Source organism: Pleuronectes platessa, chromosome 11 (assembly GCF_947347685.1).
Source record: "Pleuronectes platessa chromosome 11, fPlePla1.1, whole genome shotgun sequence".
NCBI lineage: Eukaryota > Metazoa > Chordata > Actinopteri > Pleuronectiformes > Pleuronectidae > Pleuronectes > Pleuronectes platessa.
In genome coordinates, this window is record NC_070636.1 from 17333607 (window position 1) to 17350795 (window position 17189).

The window sequence follows — 17189 nt, forward strand, 5'->3', positions numbered from 1 at the left end:
GCAATGGCCACACTTGCGTAACATATGGTATTCACAATGCCAAGTATTTTATTTATTGCGGTCCTCGTTTAAGGTTGCGAGAAGTTGAAATGATGACTAGTGTTCGTATAAATCCTATCTGTACACAGTTTAAAACATATATTCACACATAAATGATTTATTATAACCTGGATTTGTGTTGCACTATAATGGCAGATGACAGAAGTTAGGGGTTCACACACACTCACACACATGCTTCTTCTCTCCGACAGAGGCAGCTGAGGCCGGGAGAAAGCAGTCAGGTTTAATAAGATGTAGCAGCTCAGAGTTCAAAGGCTCCACAGTAGGGCCCGTTAAGGGCCGGCCGCGTGATGGAGATGTTTCCAGGAGCTTTACGACGCTGGATTAATTTCTCTCCGTTTCTTTCCTGTTCTTTTGATGAGGGGTCGGCGAGAGTCTGTTGCTTTGGAGCCAATCGCCAAGCAAGCAGATGAGGCTTCACAGTAAACAAGCTGCGATGTTGTTCCAGTGATTCAGCTCTGATCAGATAGATGGACTGGAGCATCTTATCCCCCCACCCCCCCCGCTGTTCCTCTAGTCCCTCATGTCACCCAATAGCTCCTCCTGTACCATTCCCACCACCAAAGAAGTTGCTATTCAGCCCACATCAGATGGTAATGAAGAAAGAGCCATTGTCCTGGCCGGTCTTATTCCGCTCTTATCTATTGATTGGAAAGGCGAGAGGGGGAAATAACAGGTATTGATTACCACGCTGGGTGAATTTGCTGGGCAGGACGTCTGGAGGGGTAAGGAAAGACGGCGTCCTTCACCCTCCGCTGCCCCGCCACTGTCAGAGCTCCACCACTCCACATATCCCGTCCCCTTTCAGCCTGTCACTACCTCCCCTCCCTCCCTCACTTCAACTCGCCTGCTTTCTTGAATTGCCAAGATGGCAACCCCCCCCCCCCCACCTCTGACCGTTTTATGCTGATTTTTATCTCTGCTTGTGAAATGTATAGCCAAGCGCAGCCTCATGGTCTGAACAGAAGCTCTGGCCTTTCACACACTCCCTGGGCTGTAGTGTCGGCCTCACCTTTCGCCTTCACCCAACCCCTCCAGTCTCAAGTGAAGTCACCGACTCTGGATTTGGTTTCTTCGCTTTCATGTATTTGTTTTGTTTTTCAGTATCTCATGTTCCTTGAACTCTTCCTTACTGGCTAGTTTCTTCCCCCGCCATTCATTTTGAAGATTTTTTATTAAACAACTGTTCCTGAGATTTTAGGGGATACATGATCGAATATTTCCCTGCAAGCAATGGTCTCCATTAAACCTTTCACCGTTACGTTACAGGTCTGTCGGCTCTTGTACGGTCTGCTGAACTAACACAGTGCTGCTGAGTAGGAGGATTCATTCTCCAGCTTCTATCTGTCGCTCTGCTTCTTATCCTTTATGTAAATACTGCATATTCACTTGGATCAGTGTTTATCTAAGTAATGAATCACTACAGTCTGGCAGCGTGCAAAAGCCTTTTGATGCACAAGAAATTCTTGCAGTTGGCTGGAGATTAAGGCCCAAATCCTTTTTATTAGAAGATGTTTACAGTGTTGTCTGAATTACTGTGTGCTGTATCGGGCGGACGGTGGTGCGTGCATTATCACGTTATTCTCATTGTGGTTGGTTAAGTTCCAGGTGTTCGCTGCTGGAGCATCTGTCAGCAGCCAAGACAGGCCCTTTATTGACATGTTTGCAAAGACGAAAAAAACCAGAGCCCTTTGTATGGCAGGAAACATGCATGCACACATCATTACAAATCCGCAGGTGTTTTGTAAAAGAGAAAATAAATGAGGAGAGAGGTGCCAGCACTTCTGATCATTGCTCAACCCTGGCAGCTTTTGTGGGCTTATTTTTTCTTTCTGCGTTTCTGTGTTTCATTTGCATTCTGACATTTCCTAACACATTTCCCTCCACGAATGCCTGGACGTCAGATCAACAGTTCATTTCACGGCTCATAAAGATTCGCAGAAGCGACTATATTTAGTCTGAATCGTAAGAATGCCTCTTATTGAATGTGCCCCTTTCTCTTAAAATAATCCTTCACCAAATTGAGCAAAGAAAAACAGTGCTAATTCTGTGAGTCGCCGGGGCGCCCTCCTCCTCTTCATGAGCTATGAAAGATTCCATTCACACATGGGGCTCGGCTATAATAAGGAGCGCTTTACCACCGCTGAAACACGGGAAAGCCTATATGGTCTTGTGTATCATTTTCCATTTACAGACCAGCTAACAATTCTAACAATTTGAATAAACACTGTGAAATGCTCAGCAGTTTGTCATAAATCTGGCACGTTCCCATTCATCACTGCCTCCGCAGAGGAACTCACTTATGGTAATTGAGAGTTAGCCTCAGAAGAAAAAGAGCAGCCACAGTACATTTCACCTCCAGTATGGTGGGATTACATGTTGCATTTCACACTTGTTGAACTATGTATCTTACAATCAAGCAGATAAGGCAAATAATTCCCCTTTTCTCAGATTTGGATTTGCTACAGAAGGGCCTCTGTGTGACTTCAGAGCTTTCAACTCCAAGGTTAAGGGAACCTGTACTTGAGAGAGTTAGGAGGAGGAGGAGGAGGAGGAGGGGGAGGAGGAGGAGGAGGAGGAGGAGGAGGAGAGGCCCTGATGAGGAAAGGATGGTGCTCATGCACACAGCACAAATACTTATTAAGTTATTCAGTTGATGTCCTTGATTTCAGCACCTCTTCATGTCTTGTTTTTCGAAAGGACTTCAAAGGTTTTTTTAAGGGGCGGAGATGGAGGGAGGAAATCATTTGTTGCACATTCCTGGTGCCTGGAGCCTCAGCCAAAGCTTTTATAGTTTATTAAGCCCAAAGAGTTGGAGTCGTCCTGTGGAGCACAAGTTCAAGATCACATAGAGCCATATCACAATTAAAAGAAAAGTTGGGAACTTTGTTTTATTATTTTGGTAAAAGTTAGTTAGGTGTGAATATAAATTTTTTACATGTGTTCTTACTTAGAGCTGTAAAGATGTAGTCTAAAAACAACTAGACCTATTCTATATATTTGTTGACTTGTGCACTTACATTATCCAAAATGTTTCCAACAATGTCCTGTGACTTTGCCCGTCTCTGCTATAGCTTCCAACTCAAACAACCAATGACAAAGGTAGACACATTGCTAGCCAGTTTGCCAGTCAGCTGTTCCTTCCACTGTTTGTTTAAGTCACTAGTTGTAATGAATCACGGTTATTCTATAGCTGTTTGCAGTGTAACATGAGTACAGAGTTCCGTCAGGTAGATTTTAATCGGCGAAAGGTGTTGAAGACAGCAACTCCCATGATTCCACACTGCTTCACGACTCGTTATTGTTTGAATTAAGAGACCCCCTCTCGGCCGAAGTCACATATTGTAAGTTTGATATGTAAATTAAATTTAAGGCTAAAACAGTTAAGAGCACAAAATCTTGAAGATTATCCACAAAAAGTGTTGAATGTTCTCCCAACAACTCTGCAGAGATTCTAGAGTTCACCATTCATTCAGAGGTTCCCCCTAGATTTCCCCAAGAAGTATATCATTCTAAGATAATGTTGTTTGACACATGTAGGATTTTTGTGTTTCGACACTTTGCTTCAACTAAACCTTTGACATGAATCAGGCCTCGTTTTGTGCGTGATTTCCCTCCATAAATCCAGAGGGAACGCATGGCTGAGTGGCTTGTGGGACCATAAGTCAGAGGGAATAACTGAAGCTTATTTGTTCAAGATTTGGCAGAAATGTATTTGTGTTTTCACGCTGCGGTTTAGTCTTTTAGGATCAACTCAGTCCATATGAGCCCCAGCAACACCAAGCCAAGGCTGTGACCTGTGGTCCTAAATCAGAGTCCGCGAGAGCAGAAACAGTGAGCGCCTCTGTTCCGCTCTTCTTTTAGGAGAGGAGTGAGAAATGGGCCGGCTGACAACAGCCAAAAAAGACTGCAATTGCATTTTCTCCACAGACATAAACAATGACACTTCCAATTTCCTGTGCACGAGGAAAGATCGTCCACAGAGAGTCAGGAAAACTGTGTGTGTGTGTGTGTGTGTGTGTGTGTGTGTGTGTGTGTGTGTGTGTGTGTGTGTGTGTGTGTGTGTGTATGTGTGTATGTGTGTGTGTGTGTGTGTGTGTGTGTGTGTGTATGTTCATGCATGGTTGGGAAAGACACTGAAAGAAAAAGGAAGTAGGCTTTCTTCATTCTACACTCACAAGATTCACTTTTTTCAGTTGAGTATTGTGTCAATACATGTTTTTTGTGTGTCGAGCAATTTTGCTGCCTAATGTCAAACGGCACAGCAGTCGACATATCGTGTGTGTTTTACCTGCAACATGTGAGATACATCTGTTGGCAATGTGCTGGATAAAACGACCAGATGGAGTTACCTGTGTCTCCTCCTCCACTGCAGCCCCATCACTAAACTGAACTTCTTGTTTACCATATGTGTGAAATGCACCAAAGGAATGTGACTGTGTGTGTGTGTGTGTTTGTGTGTGCTTGTGTGTTTGAGCGTGTGTGTAAGTGTTGGGAGAGGCCATGTGTACTTACCCTCCCCATTGTTTTTACTGCTACCAGACCAGCCATTTGTTCGGAGGCACAGACTGCGCTCTGTGTACTTTTGGGGTGCTGCTGCTGCTGCTATAGGGTTTGGTTGCATTACCTCCCCCTTATTTCTTTTTTTCACTCCCCCAATCTCCTGTTTCTCTTCGGTGTCTAGTCAGCTCAGTAATTCAGGGTTTTGTTTTGTTTTCGGTGGTGGTGGGGGTTAGTTGAAGACCTGGTGCTGTGCGAGCAGCGGCGCAGGCCTCCTAACACCATCACAGGGCGTTTCGGCCCGCTTCACTTCACCAGATCTGAGGGAGCAGACCCGAGCCAATTATGAGCAGGGAGAACAGGCTGCTGTCCTTCTCACTGTGACCCACCTCCCCCCGCAACACTTTGATCTCTTGCACGCTACATAAAACCAGAGCCAGAACACTTTACCCTCTCTGTGCAGGCAGTGGACGACAGGGCTTGTCCAATTATTACAATCTGTTTTCAACATTTCTGGGTGATCAGACAAAAAGATGACAAATTACCTCTATCTCATTCCATCTGCCTACAGCCATGCTGTTTTCAAGGCTGTGATTAGTCAGGGAAATTAGGATTGAGATATTTACCCCAGCTGAGGAGGTTATGTTTTCACTCCTGTTTGTCGGTTGGTTGGTTTGTTTTTAAGCAAGTTTTTTAAGCAAGATTAGACAAAAACAACCGAACGGTTATTTTTTTCACAAAACTGGGTGGAAAGATGTGGCGTATTTGTCAGAGCAGAACCCTCTACATTCGGGGCAGATCTGAGTCAGGTATTGGATTTTTATCCACTTTCTTCAACTTTTCAAGATAGGACACATTTCAAAAATGTTTCCGTGGGATAATTGATTGATCTAAAAAGGCACATTTAGGGAACTGATATTTGTGAGTGTCCAAAATCGAGTGCAGTTTGATTGAATTTAAGGGGGCTGTTGGGTCTTGGTGAAGAAATGTGCTCTACTGAGGGACATTTGCTGATTTCAATAGATTTACAGGGTAGGGTGCAGCGTGGGTAAGATGTCCGCTTGTAAGTATTCATACAGTGATTTTGCAGTGTTGCTTCGTTAATAAACGAAAATGACTATTTGTAGATTAAATAAATAAAAACGCACCAATGTGCCTGATCTTTGCATCCGTTTTTATTTCCTGCCATGTAATGCTTGAGGTGAGTTTCCACAAGTTGCTAACCCACCATAATGTTTCGCGTGTAGTGGTTTAGATCATCAGTTTCCAAACTGTTGGGTTAGGATTCCCTAAACGGGTCACAAGATAAATTATGTGATTGTTGTGATAATGATGTGATTCAAAGTTCCTCTTGGAAAAACCACAAAAATCATTTCATTCAATGGGTGTTCTGAGGATTTTGGAAAGAGTTTTAAGGGATGTTCAAATTTAAATTCCTTTGGTGTTGAAGAGCTATTGAGTGGGTCATGTGATTATGATTATTTTTATAATCTGATCGCCTCTTTTTTTTCTCACGTAAGTTTCTGTAAAATGTCCCTTCATAAAATCATTAAAAATGTAAAATCTTAAAGGGTCTTTGCATTCCTGTCATAATAGGTAGCAGACATTGCTTTGTCATAGGGATTATAGGATGACACGGTTGGTAACCACTGATCTAGGTGTTTTCTTTCTTTCTATGTCGAAGCACACCAAGGGGATTTACCATATCAAAAATATTATTATATTGATATAAACACAAGAAATCACATTTTCATGTTATTGTGAGCTGCAGATTCTTCATGTTTTGAATAATTGACTTCAGGTTATCAAAAACACAGCTCAAAGAACATCTCAATGATGAGAGAATTGTGAGGCAGGGCAGACACACACAAAAAAGAAGAAAAAGCACCCTGACAACACTGTCTGTCTATATTTCAGGTTGATATTTGGCTTCTGAAAAATGAATGATTTTTGTGTGTTCTCAGGACCTCCACGGGTTTCAGCGAAGGTTGCTCACAGGCAGTCAGCCCGACTTGGAAGTGCCATTAAGCTGCCGTGTCCGGTGGAAGGTGACCCTCCACCACTGATAATGTGGACCAAAGATGGGCGCAACATCCACAGTGGCTGGATCCGTTTCCGTATCCTCCGCATGGGCCTGAAGATCAAGGAGGTGGAGGCAGATGACACGGGCACCTACATCTGCAAAGCTACGAACGGCTTTGGCAGCGTCAACATCAACTACACCCTCATCGTCATCGGTGAGTGCGGATGGATTTCAGTTTGAATGACCTGCTTCTCTGTTGGTTCCTGAGATGAGATCATCGATTGTTGTAAAATGTGTCACTCTTCCTGAAAACTCAAGCTCGGTTCAGCATCTATAAAACGTGGAAATCACCTGCGTGGTAATGAAAACCACAGATTGTGTCAGTGAGTCAGCCTCAGATTTGTTCAGTCGAACCACCCCGTCTTCCTCTGTGGTATTTCAAGACCACGTTTTTTAACCGTCCCCTGCTGTCAAACATCACAGCGCAGTTCAAATGTTAAAAGACGGCATCACTCACAGAGGTCGAGGTCTAAAACAAGTGGATTTATGGAGGTTTAGTGCTTGATTCTCTCATCTATTGTATTTGTTACGACCCCTGCCTCTCCCTACCCAAAGTCAACAGCCGGACGGGATATGGTTTCATGCTACTTCATCCTCTGTGACTCAACTGGATCTCAAGCGCTTCCTTCTCCTTAGGCTACACTCTTTGGAGGCAGGAGGTCCGCAGCTCCTCAATAAGAAACACATTCAGTGTAATAGTGCCGGTTTGTCCCCGGACTCTTACACAGCTATCCAACAGGGCCTGGAGGATTAAGCGCAGCACGGCCGAGTGTGTTGCTCGTTTGTGCGGCTGCATACAGTGCATTTCCCCCGCACTGGAGCAGAGCATGATGAATGAGCAGAGTGGAGCGTGAAGGCTGTGTTTAGTCTAATTACTCTAAGATGCCTAATTAGGGCCAGAGTCTGCAGCCTCTCTCCTCGGAGCAGGAGTTATAGCCCGGTCTTGTGACAGCTGCGCTTCAGAAGAAGAGCCATAATCAGGCAGATGTGGGAAAACACTTCAGAACACGGCGCCCGTTGTAATAAAGCGTGCTCGTGAGATGGGAATAGACGAACGTTTATTTTAGGCTCCCTCAATATGAAGTTGTCATTGAGTTCAAAGCGAGGGTGTCTGCTGATTGTGCTAAAATGAAAGGCTGGAGATCGAGGCAACGAGCCAGCTATAATGTCAAGTCTACAGTTGTGCTATATAGTATCAAAGTCAGTCGTGGGAATGTGTCTGCAATGGACATTCAGAATAGAACACATTGTAAATCAATCGAGTGATGGATCACCCAGCACTGTCATTAAGTTCCACTGTCCTGATTGGATACTGTGCAGTGTGGCTCTTTAATTATGTTTTGCTCTAGAAATTAAAATTTCAAAACTTAAACTACACTTCAAAGTAACTGCAGATGAGATATGAACAGATGTCGTCCAGATTCCCAATAAGCAGCAATTATTTTCATCAAAGAAGATAAAGGAGCTTTTTTAGGGGGGCGGCATTGAAGTTTTTATTTTTAAATATTGAATCGTGGCAGCATGTTGATCGAGAAGATTTCAGGCTGGCAAGAGGAGAAAGTATCATGAGAAAAACGAAAAAGCTAGACTGTGCCAGATGATGTAGTTTGTTAAGTGTGTAAACAGTCACATCCGAAGAGTAATCACTGAAGCAGTTGAAACCCCTCAAAATCCAGAAGAAGAGGAAAGAGAGAAAGAGCTGCCAAGGTCCAACAATCCCCTGATGAAACCACATTTGAATTCACTAGATCTGGATTTCTATTTCGATCTGCACCGAATTGATAACACTCCTAAATATTTTTTTCTTTATCAAGACCAGCACCAATGGTTTAATGGTTCTTCATGGCCTTTGTTGCATCTTTTTGTTTTCGGGAAAATATTTACTGTTATTATTCTTAATCTTTCAAATTTGTGTGTGCACTGCAGTGAGCACACTTACAGATACACAGCTAGAAGCTCATATGAATGTAAAAGAGACACAGTCAAAGAAGGAAAAGACCTCTCCCATTCACGGGAGGGTTCATTGCAATGATTGGAATCTCGGTTTCTACCTACTATGTGTCCCACGATGCTTGTATTCTATAAACACCATAAACCGGTCCTGATCACGATTTACTGCCTCTGCCTCATGGTGTTGTTATTTATCATTTCATATAAACCTGACAAATTGAAGTTAGCTTTGGCCCCCGAGCTTGAATAAACATGACCAAATACAAATAAAGAAAAAAGTTGGGTCTGTAAAAACTTTCCCTGACCGCTCTGCTTGTTTTTTAGAATGAAGTATTTGTTTCTGCTGCAGAGAGTAATACTGAACACGCATGTGAAATTTATTCTTGGATTTAAATGTTGATTTAAGGCAAGAAGATTAAGAAGGATGATTTACACATATGAAGGCCAAACTACACACATAGTCTCTCAAACACACACACACACACACACACACACAATTAGCCAATTAATCTCCGTAATAGATTACTGACTCCCAGTGCTGTGTTTATGTGACAGATAAGTCGTCTGCTTTGGCGTCTGCTGTTGTTCGACCGAGTGAAAACAAAGATTCCACTAAAAGCATTTTTCAGACTGTTGTGATGAAGCTGGCATGGAGTCTTGGGGTGATCAGTTCAAGCCGACTGTCGGCGTCGCTCTGCTCCCGCTCGGAAAAATAACCATGGAAGTTCAGTCAGTTTTTCTTGGAAGCATTTTTCTATCCGATTTTTATCGGAAGTATTTTTGCCCTTTATGGAAGAAGACTTTTCTGGCCCGGCTCTTAACCTTGAGCTGGTTTGTTCCATTTCCTACTTGTGCTCTGGTGCTGCTGAGAGCATGACAGCCCTCCCCTCTTCCTGCCCTCTTGCCCATCATCCATTGGACTCTGGCAGTCCATCACCGCAACGTTTGTTTTCACAGATAATTGTTCCATCAGGGGTACGCCGGATTTTCAGGGGTTGACCAAATCCTGGCAACGGCTCAAGTTCAAGGCCCAACGTGGAGTGCACAACGTTTCAAACATTGCCTTGGATGCAGCAGAGAAAACAAGCAGAAGAAGGTTCCAGCAAAGACTTTTACAGGGTGATGTAAGCGGGTGGGGGGGGTTCTACTGTGGCTGGAGAGATAGCCTTCTTCCCATCTGCCAGCGGACGGCCTGTCCTCCCATGAGCTATCTGAAGAATTTGGTCAGTCAGTGCAACATGGCGCCTTCTCAATCCCTCCAGCTGGCTGTTTGGGCCCTGTTTAGGGTGGTCTCCTGACAACTGGCCCCCAGTCACCTCCCTGCACCCCGCTGGGATAGACCGATAACACGCAGCAGCCTCTTCGCTCACAGCTGCTCCGGCTGCAGCAGGCGTCATGTTCGTATTAACATAGGATTGTCATATTAACGTTTACAGGATTGGATTTTAATGTTTATGTCTACACAGATAGCATTTTCCAAGGCTGGCAGTGCTCGCGGCTACAGGGAGATGTTGGCTCCCGCCGCACATTTTTCATTTCCCTGCTCTCCAGAGACGTCGTCAGGCCAACAGTCGGATAAACTGCCTTGTATGTAACTGAGCTCATGTGGTAGCTGTTTGGAGATTTCCAGAGTGTGATGCAAGGCCGCTGCGCATAACTTTCCCTGGACATTGCAATGTCCCCAACAACATCTGGAGCTCATTGTGACCCCAAATCATCAGGCCCTCTGCCTGTGATTCAGCTGGCACAGGAGGCCGGAGGAGAGAGAGAGAGTGTATAGCTGCTTGTTTCCTGTGGCTGGATTTGTGAATGAAGCGGGAGGGGATGGCGTCAGACCCTAAACACTGTAGCGAGTGTATGAATGGAGGGTGATTGCATTTTAAGCAAGTTGATGGCTTCACTTGGATCATTTCCTTGCATAAACATGCATTTGAAATAGGACCCTTGTAATTGAATTTCCTTGTGCATAATGAACCCTTGATTTCATACAGTGCATAAAGTATAAGGACTTTTGTTTGATCCCTGACTGCATAATAAGGAGCAGATTTTTCTGACTTCTTGTACACAAGAGAAGGCCCCTGAAATAAACGGAGGCCTCTCAGTCTCAGTCCTCTCAGACACATTATTGATTATTTAACTTTTTTGTCTCGCAAACATGACATGTTGTCAGCTACGAGATGTCTTACCTCGCCTTGTCTGCAGCGAAGTGAGTCAACAGTGTGTGAGGACAATCGTGGCGAGGGACAGCTTTGACAGAACAGATGTATAAAAGGTGCCATTGTTCCCTAGAATCGCCAAAAAGCAGAGAGGAAATAGATTCAGGAGGAAAAAAAGTCAAAAAGAAAACCCCGGCAGTGTGGGACCATGTTCTGTTTGGATTGGGAGGTTCAGGAACCGGCAGGAATGCGGAGAGCCCAAGTGAGCAACAGAGAAATATTTCTTCCAGTGGAGGCTGTTTTTTAAAGGAATGGGTTATTATAGTTGGCCAGTTAAACCCCTTCAAATAGCCATGACATCATGGCTGGGCCTGGTGCTGCAGGGGACAAACAAAGGAGGGTCTGTACCCGGAGAACCCTAGAGAGCTGTGTGTGTTTCGGGGGGACTCGGAGGGAGGCAGAACGAGGGGGTTAGAAGTCACATCTGGTCTCTTTACCTGACCCAATCAAACCCTGAGAGGGAATCAACTGTGCCAAACTGCACCGAGAATCATCCAACACAAGGCTGCACTCAACTAGAAACTAAAAAACGAGACACGAAAGGTACAGAAGTGGCTGGCTAGTTTTTTCCTTTTTTTGATTCTTATTCAAACATACATTTAACCTGGCCTTCACACAGTGGAATTGTTTCTTTCTATTTCCCTGACTTCTGGTTGAAATGCTGTGAGTTACATTGACGGTTGTATCTAGTATGAAGTGACACCTCATTCGTATCAGATGAATCCACTAACAGCAGCATCTCTTCAATGATCTTCTGCTTAGTGTCTCCTCCTCCCTCCCATGGAGTGGCGACTATTGGCGAGGAGCCCAGTCTGCTCCGCTAATTCACCAATGGTTAACCCGAACAGTCGATATGCATCACCAGCCGTCGATTAGGTTTCTCTCATTATATTTTCTCTAAGCCCCGTCTTAGCCCCGCTGCATGATGTCAGCCAATGACATAAACTCCACAGCTGTCTCCTGGAACTGCACGGGCTTATGAAAACTGATCATGTTACTTCCAAATGCTAGCAGCATTTGGGAAGCGCACCCCGCGCGGAGGAGCCGAACCATAAATGCCAAATTTACTCACACAGCGCCGAGAGCACTTTGCCGGTGCTGTTTGGTGTCGGCTCGCTGCGTTAAGAGCTGTGACGGTGACAGAGTTAGGCGAGAAGTCCTAAAAAGTTCAAACAGGCTTTATAAGTAGCCACAGTCTGGCATTGATCTTGCATGTACTATAATGCATGTACAGTAGAGTAATTTAAGAAACATGTAGCCAATAAAATATATTACTCTTAAGTTGCTTCAGATACTAATAGAAGTATTCCAGATTTATCATACAACCATAATTTTGACTTTTTGTTTCTTTTTCCGAACCTTGAGAGGCGGTTGACAGCTCAGCACAAAACTGAGACTTCAGTCAAGGCTGGAAGTCGACCTTGACCTTGAACTGTGATTATTTTGTCAAACTTTGTAAGTTTGATATCTGGTCTGCAAGATACTTAAAAAACACCAACGGTTTTTCCCTGCAGTCTCTAACTGACAGCAGATGTTTGGTGTCATCACTTCAAATCAACACTTTGTACAACTTTACTCTAACATCACTCTTCTGGTGTTTAAAGGCTGTTTCTGCAAAGGATTGAGTCTTTTCCTGCAAGATAATTTTTTAAGTAAATAACAAAAGAACTTTAACCTTGTTTCTTTTCTCCGTTGGTGTGTTAACAGACGACTCCGGCTCTGATAAAACCAGACCAGGAGGAGCTGATGGAGCGGAGTCTGATTTGGGCGCCGATGGCATGTTGGACAAATTTGGTAAGAGCTCTGCTTGCTTGGCATGCTGTCAATGCTGCCGTGGTAAATTAATGGACCGTAATAGTGGTTTTGTATGTTTTATTTTACTTTCTACAAACCCATGTACTTTCACAGCTCATTGCAAACTGTGGCTGCTGTTGTTTTTTTTTAATGTTTATTGCAGCAATGGAGTCATATGAATCACTGACGCATGTGAAAATCTGTCAAAGTCAAACTTACATTATTGTCATTGGGCAGTTAAAAGGCGGATTATTTGAAAAATCTGCATAGTTTTATTCTGCCATGTTATTAAAGCTTTTACAAATATTGAAGGCATCGATGTTCACTGGGATAGACCGAGTCAACTATTCAAATCTGAAGCCATAAGCCGTCTGGGGTTTGCTACCCGCCTCCTCTAGCCAGATTAATTTTTTTAGGAAAATAAACTTACAAAAACAATAAAATAAGTGAATGTCTCCTCTTTTTTTTAAAGTGCGTCCTCGCTTCACTCAGCCTGCCAAGATGAGGAAGAGGGTGATAGCGCGCCCTGTGGGCAGCTCAGTGAGACTCAAGTGCACGGCCAGCGGGAACCCTCGCCCGGACATCGTGTGGCTGAAGGACGACCGGCCGCTGACGGAGCAGGAGGTCGGCGAGGGCCGTCAGAAGAAGTGGACTCTGAGTCTGAGGAGCTTGACGCCCGAGCAGAGCGGCAGATACACCTGCAGGGTCTCCAATCGGGCCGGGGAAATCAACGCCACGTATAAAGTTGAAGTCATACGTGAGTATACCAAACAAGCTCACCTGGAAATACTAGGGTTAACACATGAATGATGTAAAGCAAGTGAATCATAAGTAATACCTGCTGTTTGCATGGATCGTTTTTATGCTCTTTTGTAGAGGAAATTAAAACAGTGTAATCGCTTCAATAGTTGCTCTGATTTTCGCAGAGGAAGAGCTGTAACCTTTAAAAAAAGTCGTCTCTCTGATCTACCTACCCCTGACGTCTGATTGTGATCAGCAGGTCTTACTCGTAGACTCGCAACATGATGAATGTGCTCGTGTAATCATGTATATGAGAAGCATATTGAGGAAGCCGGCTCCAGATTCAGGGCTTGTGCCCCGATGTTTGCACAGGGGAGAGGGAGAAAGAGAAGGGGAGAGAGGCTGTTCAACTTAGGGACCCTCAACCCAATCTGGAGCCGATTAAAGCCCAGCTGTCTGCCAGACCCTCAACCCCCCCCCCCCCCCCCCCCATGAGAAATGTGTGCTGTACAACCAGGAGCAAATAAAGAGAGGAAACTAATCACACATACTTCTTGTGTTACATGTGGTATCTCTCCCTCTCTGTCAATTATGAGTTCTAAGCTCGAGGCTAATAACGGTACAGACAACTAAGACCTCGTCTATCCTCTTAGACCTCGTCTGTCCCTGATGCCATGTCAGTAGATGCCTGTGTGTGTGTGTGTGTGTGTGTGTGTGCGTGTGTGTGTGTGTGCTGACAGTTTTTCGTTGTGTGGGTCTCCGCAGAAAGGACAAACTCCAAGCCTGTTTTGACGGGCACCCACCCGGTCAACACGACCGTAGACTACGGCGGCACCACGTCCTTCCAGTGCAAAGTGCGGAGCGACGTCAAGCCGGTCATTCAGTGGCTCAAGCGCGTGGAGTCTAATGAGGAAAGCGGCTACAACACCACCATTGAGGTGGGGGACCACCGATTCGTGGTGCTGCCCACGGGGGAGGTGTGGTCGAGGCCCGACGGCTCCTACCTCAACAAGCTGCTCATTACCCGCGCCAAGGAGGAGGACGCTGGCATGTACATCTGCTTAGGCGCCAACACCATGGGCTACAGCTTCCGCAGCGCCTTCCTCACCGTGCTGCCAGGTGAGGCTCAGTGAATGTGTGCTCACAGTGTGCAACAAACATGCAGAGCAACCAATGAGCAGCCTGCACAAGGATCTGCGTACATTTAATGTGGTGGTTTATTTTTCTATCAACATAACACAATCACATCAGAGGAGTGTACAACTGAAATGAACGAGAGAGGACGTGACACATGTCAGCAACGAGAACAACAAAGCAACACTAACATCTTCTGTCATTTCTTAATAATCATATCGTGATATCGTTTTTTACAAAATAAAATCCTATAAATAAAGATCCATTCTAACTGTCCCTCAAATTACTTTGTATCCTTCTTTTTCTTGACTGAGGCCATTGTTAGTTGATTGTTGTTAGTCCATGAAATCAGGCAGACTGAGGGGACTGATGTTAAAGATCTCATATCTTGTTGCTCGTGCCTTTGCAGTAAAAAAACACCTATGCTAACTAACTAATGTATAAGTTGTGAACTTGTGTTGATCCTTTTTTGGCTTTCTTCTTTCACAGACACAAAGCCTCCCATCACACCTGTGTTCTCGCCGGCCTCCAGCTCCCTACCCTGGCCCGTGATCATCGGCATACCCGCCGGAGTAGTGTTCATCTTTGGCACAGTGCTGCTGTGGTTCTGTCAGAGCAGAAAACACTGTCCCTCCCCTCCGGGCGCTCCAGCTGCAGCCACGCAGGTGCTGCAGAGCTCCCACCGGCTGCCCTACAGAGAGCGTGAGCGGGGCGGCGTGGCTCCGTCCTCCAACCCGGAGAAAGACTGCATGAGCTCCACGAACTACGAGGAGTACCTGGCACAGCAGCAGCTCCTCCTCAGTCAGGGGGGAGCGACACTCCCGCCCAAAATCTACCCCAAAATCTACACGGACATTCACACGCACACTCACTCCCATGTGGACGGGAAAGTACACCAGCATCAACACATTCATTTTCAGTGTTAGCCTCGGTGCCAAATCCTCCCCACTAACTGCTCTCAGAGGGAGACAGTTGTGTCATTCACCTGGCATCACTCGAATCCAAATCAAAAACGGACTCCTTATCGCCGGACATTGTTGGGAGAGCGTGCATGTGTGTGAAAAACAGTGGCCAGTGACACACCCGGCATTTTTGCCTCCAAACTTCCACATTTGGTGCTTTTTTTAATTGTTTTTTTACCTTGAGATTCTCACACCACTAAAAAAGTCCATTAATCCTTGTTGTGCACTTAGTAGAAATAAAAGAACAAGGAAATGTTTAGCGTGTGAGTTGAACTGCGGCTGAAAGCTCCACCTCAGCAGTTCAATTTCATTCTCCTCCGTGTGGCTGAGGATGGAGGTTCTATCCCGGAGCGCGGCGGCTCTGTGCGTTGTGACTGGTGACGAAGATGAGAAATGGTACTCTGAGATTTACGGAAGGGCTGGTTTCATACTCCTACTCAGGTAGTCCTTTTGTTTTGTTGAAGATAAATAATCTTCGGAATGCTGACCACTATCCTTCGTATGACCTAACTCCATCCCTCAGCTCTCTACCATGTTGATACAGAGGAGGCTGGTAGTTGTTTTTTTATATAGCCTGTTTGTGGTGTGTAAACCTTGCCTGAGACTGCAAGGGAGGGAAGAATCGTGTTTTCACGTTGAGTGAATCGGTCGTCATTATTACTTTAAACTTCTTTTTAGGTAGGTGCCCATCACTAGTCAGTAGCATGTTGAGATAAACCAGCAGTCTGCTGCTTTGACCGCCACCTTATCCACCCGCAGTATATGAAGCTGTAGTCATTTATAATCAAATTGAGTCATGAATATTTAATTTATTTTGCTAAAAAAAAAAATGTATCAAAGGTTTATTTTTCAGAGTAAGGCGTTTTACATATGTAATGTTATTAAAGTATACTGTTGTGGTCTATAGAGCATTTTGAGTACTTGTGTCTCCCCAGTTTAATCACATTTAGTTCATGCTAAATATTTTAGGCATTGCTCTTTGTAATTGGTTATATTTGACAATTTTGTAATGATGTACTCTGTTCAAGGCTCAAGAACTAAATCATCTGAATTTTTGATGGTTTGATTAAATGACCTGAAACAAACCTCCTACAAATGTTTGTTTGTTCTTGTGAAGGACGTCCCCGTTAATGTTCTGCAAAGCCTGTGCTCGTAAACAAGGCGTAAAAGTCCTGGTGAATGACTTCGCTGACAGTTCCAGTCCTAAAGCGTCAGAGCTGTTGAGGTGCTGGTGCCCAGTAGGGTCAGCTTTCCTCCTTTGAGCGGGCCGAAGTGTCTCCTGGGGGTGACGCAGAGGGCAGCCAGCAGAGGGTAACAAGTTGCCGGGATGAATGAGTGAATAGATACAGAACAGACAAGGGCAGTCTCTCAGTCCCCCCTTTTTAGGTGAGTGATGGCCCCTGCAAGACTACACCATATGACCAGCATCTCCCCCCTCCTAGTTTAACTGAATCCAGGCCCCCTCTGGTCCGCACCACCACCTCATTCAACTCCAATCTAGGTAGGATTTCCTTTCACCATTTAGAAGTGTATTGTCCTGCTGTGGGAGTGATGGGACAGGAGCCTGTGATTGCTCAGGAAATAAGGGGAGCATTGTGTCAGGTGAGCTCCTGTTTTGTCGCTAGCATCGCTAGATGGAGATGAGCTCCGGCTCCGGACAGAGAGGCGAGTGTATCGTGTGTTTGAACGTGAAATCCTACACAGAAGCAAACCTTGTTTTTTTAGGGCTTCAGCCACGTTTACCTCCAC

At 44.9% G+C, this 17189-nt stretch overlaps 1 protein-coding gene across 1 annotated transcript in view; it reads left to right on the plus strand.

The window, feature by feature from the left end:
- LOC128451548 (fibroblast growth factor receptor-like 1) overlaps positions 1 to 16525 on the plus strand; it is a 29141-nt gene extending 12616 nt beyond the window's left edge. Inside the window, exons 3-7 of the mRNA XM_053435416.1 lie at positions 6525 to 6797; positions 12517 to 12603; positions 13076 to 13360; positions 14110 to 14463; positions 14968 to 16525. Coding sequence (XP_053291391.1) covers positions 6525 to 6797; positions 12517 to 12603; positions 13076 to 13360; positions 14110 to 14463; positions 14968 to 15404 — 1436 coding nt within the window. The 3' untranslated portion in view covers positions 15405 to 16525. The remainder of the gene's footprint in view (positions 1 to 6524; positions 6798 to 12516; positions 12604 to 13075; positions 13361 to 14109; positions 14464 to 14967) is intronic.
- Positions 16526 to 17189: the final 664 nt, after the last annotated feature.